The 11,112-nt window shown below is 47.7% G+C and overlaps 1 protein-coding gene across 1 annotated transcript; it reads left to right on the forward strand.

Moving 5' to 3' along the window:
• The first annotated feature begins 6,783 nt into the window (after positions 1-6,783).
• C2CD4C (C2 calcium dependent domain containing 4C) lies at positions 6,784-8,091 on the forward strand. The gene has a single exon (XM_078670071.1). It carries the CDS (start codon positions 6,784-6,786, stop codon positions 8,089-8,091), a length of 1,308 nt encoding a protein of 435 aa, XP_078526197.1.
• The last annotated feature ends 3,021 nt before the right edge of the window (positions 8,092-11,112 follow it).

The following is an 11,112-nucleotide window of genomic DNA, read 5'->3' on the forward strand; positions in this document are numbered from 1 at the left end:
TTATCGTTGGTTTTCCAGCGATAATCTCTCATTTGGCAGTTAGCGCGAGGATTTTTATCACTTCTGAGATAAACCTTGCTAATAGCAAGTTATCTCTGAGATAATTTCCGGCGATGCTTAGCATTAAACAATTCGTTGCTAAGCCTCGTTAGCGATAAATATCGCTAATCGTTGGTAATGTGCCCCTGCATTCGGTAAGGGGGTCAGTGCCTTGAAGTACATAACATGCCTTTACTCCTCTGGCCCTTTCATGGCGTTTTAAGATAGGGTGGCCCAGAAACCGTGACATTTCACAAAAATAGAGGAAGGACTACACATTTACGTCAATAAAGTGGCAAAGAATGACAGCCCTCATCCCCATAGAAACACAGAAGAGGCGATATGAAAAAAACTAAAATGTAATTTTTAAACCCAGCATCATACCTCTTAATTAAATTGTTTTCGCATAACAGCTGCTTACTAGCCCTGCTTTGGAACACCTAAAAAAGTGCCTCTCACTGTTTTCAGTTTAACCTCTCAAAAAACTGGGACATGAACCAATTTTACCGAAATCTACCGGGACTACTGTTGAAAAACCGGGACCGTCCAGGCAAACCCGGGACGCCTGGTCAGGCTATTTTAGGAGGGCATGTTTGTGTCAGACTGAGTCAGTGCATGGGGGTAGGTGGGTGGGTCGACATCTTGTACCCTACGGGGCATATTTACAATAACTGGCGCATCCCTGCAAATCAGCAGGGATGCGCCAGTTATTGTGCGCCGCAGCTCCGCCATCATGGATGCGCCGCATTTACAATGCGGCGCACCATGGTGCAAAAACGGCACAGATGCGTGACGCATCTGTGCCTAAAAGTGACGCATTGCTGGAGTTGCGTCACAAGCGCGACGCAGCTCCAGCAATGCTCTGGGGGCCCTATCTAGTTAATGCTGCGTCAACCCTTACGCCTGCTTCAAGCAGGCACAGGGTTTTGACACAGCATGGGCCCAAAAGTGACTGAGTGAAATCTTGTAGATTTCACTCAGCCACTTTTAGGAGGCGTTCCTGCGCAGGAACGCCCCCCCTGCACAGGAACGCCTACATGTGGCGCAGGACATTACAACGTGACGCATCTCCCAGATGCGTCACGTTGTAAGTACCCCTGCACCTTGGAGCAGGATTTGCGCCGCCGCTGCGTCACAAAAGTGACACGACGGCGGTGTAAATGAGGTGCAAATGGCTTATAAATCTGCCCCTACGTTGGGCCGCTCAGGGCAGGAACGTTCTCTCACGGCCAAGTCCTGGAACGACCTCCCCCTCCACCCGCGCACCCCCGCCCCCACACTGGAAGATTTCAGGAAGAAGCTCAAGACCTGGCTGTTCGACCGCCATGGCAACCCGAGCGGCCGAGGCTCGCAGAATCCCAGCGCCTCGAGACCCCCAGGGGAGCAAGGAGCGCTCTACAAGACCCGCGGATTGATAGGACCAGTGAAGCGGCCCCCTTTTTAGGCCTGGCTTGTCAGTGACTCCTTTGCCTTACCTTATGTGATCAACTGAGAACGAGCATTCAGAAGCACTTAGACAGCTTTGGCTCCTCCCACTTGTTCGTTATCTTAAGATAACATTTGACAGGTCAGAAGTTGTGTGCTTCCACTGAAAAAAAGAGTGCTTCTATTACCCTTTTTGCATTGTGGAAAGTCATATGCTCAACATAGCAGGACTGCGTGGAGAGGTGTGGTGCAGCGGCCAGGGCAGCTGACTTCTGAGCACAATTTATTTATTTTATTTATTATTTATTTATTTTTAGAGTTTTGAATAGCCCAAACCAGACCCAAGCTAGGGTATCACAGCGCTTTACATAAAGCATAAGGTGAGACATTCAAAGGGGAACATTGTATACAGAGAGACATAGTTTGCAAGTAACAAGGAGTAACCACATTGAGAAAACTTCTTCTGAAAAACAATATACGACCATTCACGTTTGTGTCGGTCCACAGTTCTCGTGTCCGCCATGAGAAGAATGTTCTGGACCCAAAAACACTATAGGTTCACAAGGGTCTTAATTAAGCAAGACCAGAGAGTAAGGTAGTTTGGGGTTTGTCAATCTTGAGACGAGGTTGTATTGCTTTAAGGTAGGAATTTGCTCATCAGGAATAATTTTGTTTCCTTTTTGAAGAGAGGGATAGAGGAGATCTTTCTGATGTGTGGTGGAAGGGAGTTCCAAATTCTTGGAGCTGCTCCAGAGAAAGCTCTGTTGGAAGTTTTTGCCTTTTTGAAACGTGAGGGTTTCAGAAGTAGATTGTTCGCACTCCTTGAATGTCTGTTTCCACCCGATAAGCTGAGTTTTTGGGTTAGCTACTGAGGGGTGTTGTAGTGTAGCGCCTTGTGCGTGATGCAGGCCATTTTTAGGTGGATTCGAGCTTCGTAGGGTAGCCAGTTGAGTGCTTTCAGGTGTGGCGATATGTGGTCAAATTTTCTAGATCCAGTTATGAGTCTTGCTGCCGCATTGAGGCAAGCTATTAGAGGGGCTGTTGAGAATTTGGGAAGCCCCGCGAGGGTGGTACATCCGTACTCAAGTCTAGAAATAACTAAGGACTGGATTGCAGATTTGAGGTCCGCGATCTCGAGAAATGGTTTCATTTTTCTGAGATAGCGGAGATATGGAAGCGGGCATTTTTAGCCAATAAGTTGACGTGGTTTTGCATGTTCAGATTCTTGTCCAGAGTGATTCCTAGTGATATGGAGGAGTCCACTACTGTTGGCGTGCAGTTCAACGCGGTGGCTGGCCAGACTTATCTATCTTTTTTAAAGCCATTGGGCTTTTAAGGGTGGAAGGGTATTACACTATTTCAAAGACTGTATGCTTGTATTTTGTACCATGGAATTTCACATTTTACTGTATAAGGCAGGGTATTGGTGGTGGCAAGCAGCCATGGACACATTCTGGGGGTAGAAGATTTTCACAGTGATAATCATTGGTAATCCCTCTTTGAAGGTGCTGTATATTTTACTGTCAGCATTAGTTCTGCATATATGTTTACTTTGTTGACTGCATGGGTGATGGGAGCCCAGTGGGAAAGATAGGAGCAATACAGTAAGCGTAAATTGGTGTGGTGTGAAGACAACGGTAAAAGCTTTTGCAGGGAAAAGTTATTTTAGATGCCAGAAGTCTGATAGGTTTATTTTGAAACGTTACTTCAAAGGCTGTAGGTTTGATATATTTATTGTGATAAGCATAGGTGAAAACAATACTCTTAACCCCTTGTCTGCTGCCGTCGGCCAATGGCCGACGCGACCGCGCCCGTTTTTTAAAACGGCCGCACTGCCGCAAAAAAGCGGAAGCAGCCAACGGGTAAAGGCCCGATTGCTGTTCAATTGTGTTGAGGTTTGGAGATGGACAATCTGCTACACAGACTCTCACATATTACCATGCCAGGCAAGGGATTCGATGTTGGTCAAACCAGTGGACAAGCACTTGGGGTTGAAGATTTGCTGTGTTATAATCCTCGTTAGATCCTTTTGACTGGGGTTGCACATTGTTTTGCCAACAGGAATTGTATAGATATTAGTAATTTTAGGACTGTGTGTGTAATGACAGCAATCCTATGCACAATACCGTAGGCCTGAGCACTTTATGGTGACAAGCCAACGACAAAGGCTAAACTTTTGATTGGTTCATTGGGAATATTTATGTCAGATGCCATATGTCTGATCTTTTTATTAGGGGTGGGCGGAATTTGTGTAGTCGTGCTCCGCAAAGCTCCGCAAAGCTCCGCAAAATGGTAAAAATCTCTGCAAACACGCAGAAATTCCGCGAACACACAGAATTGCTTGTTCCGCCCGTTCGCCATGCTTTTTTCCTGGCCCGAACGCTGTTTGCGTGCTCGGGGGGAATATCTCGCGAACACGCATTTTGGTAGCGCAAACATGCAAGTAAATTCTGCGAAGCAGCGGATCGTGGAATTTTTGACAATTCTGCGTTCTCCGCAGAACGCAAAATTACCCGAATTCTGCAAATTCCGCGAGCAGAACGGAATTTACCGCCCAGGCCTACTTTTTATACTGAAAAGTTAAGACAGAGGTAGCAGGCCTGACTTATTTATTATGAAGCGCATTTGTTAAAGCCGACGGGCCTTCGAGGGTGGATTGGTATTACACTGCGTAAAAGGCTGTGTTACACGGAAGCTGAGAGATCACCATCCTTGTAACTATGTTGGTGTTAGTTACCCCTGTGACAAACCCTTGAGGTACACAGTTGTACAGTTAGTTTTCCCAAAGTGCAGTGTTATACTTATTTATGATCTTATGAGTGGTCCCTGGTGGTCACCTTGTCGATTATGCTGAGTGTAAGAGGCTAGAGTTGTTTATATTGTGAAGCCAATTCTATAGGATAGAGGCCTGATTGGTTGACGGGGAAATGCTGTGCCAGATACTATAGGTATAATCTTTTATATAATGTTACAACAAAGACAGGAGGGCTGATTCTTATATAAAGCATATATTAACCCAACAGGCATTACAGGAGTATTATCATGACATTCTGTTAACACCTGTAGACAGGTATTTTGTTACATGGAATCTCACAACTTTACTAAGTAAGGGCCTTGCTGTCAATCACCTCCATTGACAAGACCTGAGGTATAAGATGTAGAGGTGATAATCATTCATAGAGCCTCTCAGGAGGACCCGAAAAGTTTGGTTGTCTGCCGAGCTCTTGTAATAAAAAAAGTCAATAAAAGGTACATACAAGTATATATACTAACATAGAAAGTCCAAGGGCCTCATTTATGAAAAGTGACGCATCGCTGCGTGAAAACAGCGATGCGTCACTTTTCACTGCGCTCTCCCTGCGACATGATTGATGCGTCATATTTATTATATGACGCATCATGTCGCAAGGAGTTACAGATACGTCAGTATTTCTGACGTATCTGTAGGCGCAAAAGTGACGCATTGCTGGAGTGTGTCACAAAAGTGACGCAACTCCAGCAATGCGCCCTTTCACATGGGAAAAGCCCCATGTGAAAGGGCCTGCGTCAGTCTTACGCCTGCTGTGTGGCAGGCGCAAGATTTTGACGCAACAGCGTCCTAAAAGTGACGCAGTGAAATCTCATAGATTTCACTGCGTCACTATTACGAGGCTTTTTGCGGGTGAACGCCCCCTCTGCATACATTATACCTGACGCAGGTATAATGTAGCGCAGGGGTTTACAAAGTGACGCATCTGCTTAGATGCGTCACTTCGTAAATAGTGCGCATCAGGAGGCATGTTTTACGCCGCCGATGCATCACAAAAAGTGACGCATCGGAAGCGCAAAACTCACGCAAGGCCTCATAAATGAGGCCCCATGTATGAACCCTCTTCTGCCATTGGTCTATTCAATTGGCATTGTCACTCTGCGTCATCAATCACAGCAGACAACATGAGGCAATGGGTGAGCCCCCTTCAGCCACTGCTTCTATAGCCCTGTGAGTGATGGCATTTTTCCTTATCACATGAGTGCCACGGCTTGAGTTTTCCATTTTCCTTCTTTATAGATCCTTGTTAGTTTCTTCCTTCTCTTTTTTAATTTCATTATTATTCTTTAGAGTGTAACGCGGCTCCCCCTGCAGTACTCCTGTCTCTCTTGCTTACTGTTCATTTAATCTGTAATGCACTGCATCCCACATGGCCACTGTTTCTAAAACAGGTAGCCATCTTGGAATGGTATTGCCCATAGTTTACCATTCTTTATCCTTCTAAAATGGCCACCATACTACTTCTAAATGTGGCGGCCATATTGGAACTTTAAAACAACAGACTACGTACAATATCATTGCAAAATGGCCTCTTACTTGGATGTTTAATTTTTTATTTTATTTCAAGCATACAATTTAGACAGGTGCATGTTTTTCCTACTTTTAGTCTTCTAATTCATCTTGCACGTGCTTGTTGAGCTTTTTACTTGTTTTACTGTGGATGGGTAAATGGGTTAATGCCAGGATGAACGTCAGAGTGCATTTATGATGACTTATTGAGTGCTTAAACTAACCAGTGTCAGTATTTTAACAATCTGCTGGGCTGCATATTATATAACTTCACAACTTTGCTAGTCTCTAAAACGACTAGAAGACAGTAGGGAAGGTGCGACAGCATGTGCTGCTGACTGGAACACCGGCTCTGGGCCTGGGAGAGCCTTGTATACTCTCTGGGTGACTGTGATTAGGCAGTCAATGCCAATAATAGGCTAAAGTCAGCCGGTAAGTCTTCAGCGCACAGTCCTAGAAGGTTGTTGAAGTAAAGAGCATTTATCTGGACAGTTTCTATACGGCTCTGATACGCCCGCATTCAAAGACAACACACTCTGGGGTACACGCCAACACTGTATTCACAGGACCCACAGGCGTATCATGGCCGTATAGAAACTGTTCAGATAAATGCTGTTTGCTTCAGCGGCTTCAACAACCTTTCAGTGCAGTGCGCTGATGACTTACGGGCCGACTGTAGCCCATCATACAGTGGTTCCGGTATTGTTAATACCAGGGTTCGAAATCCACCCCTCTGGCCTTGATGGGTTAATTTGACTTCTACACTTAACTACGCTATCAGCCTTGAAAAAGTCGTCCTAGACTAAACACGTGTCAGGTTCCTGCCGATAAAAGCGGCGATAATGTATCGCCCTTTCTTGATAATATGGCACTTTGTTCTTTGCTCCACCAATGTTCACTCTAAATTTTTGTTTCTGTTGTTTGTCTTTCAGAGGGCGAGCAGCTGGAGTTCCGCCACCATCATTTGCTCTCCACGGCTCCTTCCAGAAGTGACTGACGTCATGTGGCTCTTGGACAGGATACGTGGGTCAGCGGACCACAGTGGTGGCCGTGCCGGAGATGCGGCGGATAAGCAGGGCAAAGGACAAGGCTACAGCAATGTCTTGACGCCAGACAAGATCCCTGATTTCTTCATCCCACCTAAGCTGGCCATGGGGGTGCCCGAAGGAGCAGAAGCAGGGGCTGAAGGAAAGACCAAGTCCAGCATTGGAATGTCAGCCTCGGAACAGAACCTGTCTGCCCGTAAACCCCAGCGCAGCCCGCGGCTTCCGTCCAAGGCAGCTTCGGAGAGCAGGAACCTACTCAAGTCAGCCAACCGGCACATCATTCAGATCGAGAGCGCTGACGAGTGGGCCTCTGAGGAGGACTTCAGCACCAACGCTGATCCCCAGTCACAGACGGCCATGTCGCTGCCCTACGTGCCAAAGGCTCAGACCTCCTATGGATTTTCCACACTTATGGAGAGTCCCCATACCCGACGAAAAGAGTCCTTGTTCCACAGTGACCATGGAAGTCTCTCTCAGTGCCATTCCCAATCCAATTCACCAAACTCCCAACGCAAAAACCCCAACGGAGAGAGTGGCCACCTCAACCCCTCAGACATCAACATGTCACTCATGAACCCCTACCGGTACTTCAGTGGCGGGGAGAGCGACGCGTCCTGCTCGTCAGCAGAATCCTCCCCCTTCAGTTCGCCCCTGCTCTCCAGGTCTGTCTCTTTGCTAAAGATCTTCAGCCAGGACAGTCAGTCCAAGATCATCAAGTTGAAACATTCGGTGGCCAGGAATAGCTCTCTGTCGACGGACGAGTGCAGCTCGGCTGATACCAGCCCTAGCGTGCCGCGGAGACTGCGGGGTGCCATGAGCGCAGCAGGAAGCAGTGCGGCTCAACAGGGACTCCTACCCTTGGACCTGCTGAGTGAACGCGTCTACAAGGAGCACACCATCACCTTGAGCAAAGGAGGCAGCATGCGGCTTGGTGCCGAGTACGACGCATCCAATGCCCGCCTGCGTGTCCGCGTCATCGCGGCGGAGAACCTCTTCGACAAACTCTGCGATGTCAAGAGCATCAACTGCTGCGCCGTGCTCTACCTCAACCCGGGCAAGGTGCACAAGCAGCGGAGCAACATCATCAAGAACAGCCGGAACCCGGTGTTCAACGAGGACTTCTTCTTCGACGGGCTGGTGTCCGGCAACTTCAAGAAGATGGCACTGAAGTTAAAGGTCATCAACAAAGGGAGCAGCCTGAAGAGGGACACCTTACTGGGCGAGAAGGAGATGCCGCTGACCAGCCTTCTGCCTTTCGTATGAACTGGCGGGAAATGGGACTGGGTGGTGCCCCGGGAATTTATCTCGCAATCTGGAGGATTGATGACTCGCGAGAAGGCAATACACGTAGACTGTCTGTGATTGGACATTTCCATGTGATCCTGGATTTGAATCTTCTCCCCAGTGCAGTCTGGTAGATGTAGTCCTTGGGCTATTACTTGAATGCTGCGGTATGCTGAGGAAACTCCTGGCCACTTCGAAAGACCGAAGAGGTCTTGGGAGACAATGGACTTATGATACAACAGGCCTGTCGAGGCGCTCTCGTTCCCACCAAGTTTGCCCTCTTCGGTTGCACCTTGAAAGAAAAGAAGAGGGCACACTGGGACATCTGAGGGTCCTAGGAAGGGTCCTGAGATACATTGCTACCAGTCTGTGACAGCACTCTATTTGCTAAAACAGGACTCACGGATGCCAGCTGCAAGGGAGCGCCCCCCTGTGATATGTGAATGCAGACCCCTGGAGGTGGGTGGGGGGTGTTCACACTCAAGGGGTCACAGGGGCCTTTCCTCATCCTTAGGCCACTCAACCAAACTGGTTCATTTGTTTCTTGAAAAGCACAAGCGTTTGAATGCTTTCACCATGATGTACCAACATTGCTTGCCCCGCCCACCACCGAAACACCAAAACAACACATTTTCATAGTTCACCAATCAGAGCAGAGGCACAAGTTGGTGCATGAACCCTGAGAATCTGAACATATTTCACTCTGCTCTGGTGCAGCACACAAAACTAATTCATGGGGAGTGTGCTTCCCCTCCCCACCTTTACCCAACTCTCCTTCACCTGCATAGGTGATTAAAGCTCACTTACCTTGCAATAAGTGTTAAGTCTCAGCCTGAAGGCATGTACCTTCGACAGAGCCCCTCTGCCGGGAGTAGGGTGACACTACCCCAACCTCTGCTTTATCCATGGTCAAGGGGGTGACGGAACCGACAGACCAGGTCGAGTCAGGGCTCAGTTTTATAAAAGCAGAGAGAGCTGGAGTTACTGTGTGCTGCAGCGGGCAGTGAAGCGGGCAGTGTAGATGGCCGGGCCTTATATTTATTTCCAACGACCGTGGCCTGAACCCTCCTCCCTCATGGTAGCTACAGTCCGACTCAAAATGGGGGTCTGGTGCCTCTGCCAAAGAGCTACACCTGCTCCTCACCAGTGAGGGCCAGTGTTTAATTTGTGCAGGTGTTTTCCGGTGCTCAGCACCAGCAATTATTTCAAAACACCGGCACCTATCATGGGATTACACCACATGGTGGCACTGTATGTCAATGTTTCTGCTGAATTTGTTAGTATAGTGTTTATTTAAAACTGATAAATCTAGCACATGGGCAATGCTGGCACTGGCAGTCGGCAGCGATGGTGGGGAGGTTGGTGGAGCCAGCTGAAGAGGACTCCTAAGAAGTGCCTTGGGCTCTGGCACAGAGGGCCAGATGTATCAAGCGTTTTACCATTCCAAACGGTAAAAAGCCTTTTGGGATGTATCATCTCAAAAGGCATTTGCAAAATAGGGAATCCAAATGTTTGCGATTACGTATTTTGCGAATGCATTTAGGGAATCGCAATTTGCGATTCCTTAAATGCAATGCTGGAAGCAAAATAAATATTGTGGCCTGGCTTTAAGGAATCGCAAATTACCACCAACTTCAATTTGGTGGTAATTTGCAAATTCCTAGAAAAATTCACTTTTTTGCATTTTTCTAGGTGCCATGTGGCATACATACATGCCCTTAGGGCATGTATGTGTGCCACATGTGCACATATACATATTTCAAGGGTGCAACAGGGTGTCCTCTTAGCCCCCTTGCACCCTTGAAATTGCAAGCGAAATTTGCGAGTACCTATTGGGTACTCTCAAATTGCGCATGCAAATCCCATTCATTCCTATGGGCCTCTAGGCCTATAGAAATTAATAGGAAGCAATTCCTTATTTGCGAGTCGCAATTTTCGAGTTGCAAATAAGGAATGCGTAGGAATTGCAATTTTATTTGCGAAACGTACATACATTGCATTTTGTGAGTCCATAATAGCGAATCAGTAAATTTGCTAAAGTTCGTCCTTAGAGAGGGGTCAGGTCTAGACAAATGGCTCCAAGGGGTCTCGTAATTCTAGCTGCAGCATATGGGCATAGATCAGCAGCAGGTGCTGAATCTTCTGAGGTGCAAACCATCCCAAAGCTCCTACACCAGACATCGCACACACAACTAGGAGTCCTCTGTTCCCTAGACTCTGGATTCAGTGTCTTGGGCCCAGTTCGGGCCGCTCATCCTCACCAGTCACACTAATGTGGGCTTAAAAACCCAAGAAGTGCTGAAAGCAACCCTCATGTCATGGGGCATAGGACAGCTGGTTCACCAGGGCAGCCCTCTACGCGAGGCTTATAAATACCATCCGTGAGCATCCCACAGGGTCTACTACTGAGCAGGAGGGACTAGGAGATGTTCGACGATCTGAAAATGAGACATAATGTTCACTTTTCTGGAGTACCTCCAGTGCCCAACATTCTGTGTCGAGGTAAAAACTAGGCCTGGGCGGTGAACTTCGCTCCGTTAGTGGAGTTTTATGCACTCCACGGAGCTCGCGAAGTGCAGAAAACCGCTTTGCGATGTGCTGCGGACTCTTTTCCTCGCTCGTGAACGTGAACGGTAAATTCGCGAACAGTAAGCTTGTGACGCGCGACCTGCCGCTCGGGTAGAATTTCTACCCGAGCAGCAGGAATACCAGCACAAACTGCAGTTCGCACTGCATTCCACCACTCGCGGAACTTCGCAGAGTTTTTTTGTAACTTTGCGGAGTTCCGCGTAGCAAAATTCTGCGAACTACGCCCAGGCCTAGTAAAAACCCTGAGCCTCAAATACAAATGCTTGGAGCAACATCTATGTCCCATCTTCTGCACAAAAGTGCCCCTGGGGCACCCCCACGGCGGCATTCCCAGGTCTGTGATCCACATGAGATGTCCCTCTCTATTCAAACAACCTCAACTCAAGCTGTATTTTAAGAGGCCATCTATGG

The sequence above is a fragment of the Lissotriton helveticus genome, chromosome 12 (assembly GCF_964261635.1).
Source record: "Lissotriton helveticus chromosome 12, aLisHel1.1, whole genome shotgun sequence".
Classification (NCBI taxonomy): Eukaryota; Metazoa; Chordata; class Amphibia; order Caudata; family Salamandridae; genus Lissotriton; species Lissotriton helveticus.

Bases quoted from the DNA above. Each gene is read 5' to 3' on its own strand.
- C2CD4C (XM_078670071.1), top strand. From the start codon at position 6,784: ATGTGGCTCTTGGACAGGATACGTGGGTCAGCGGACCACAGTGGTGGC.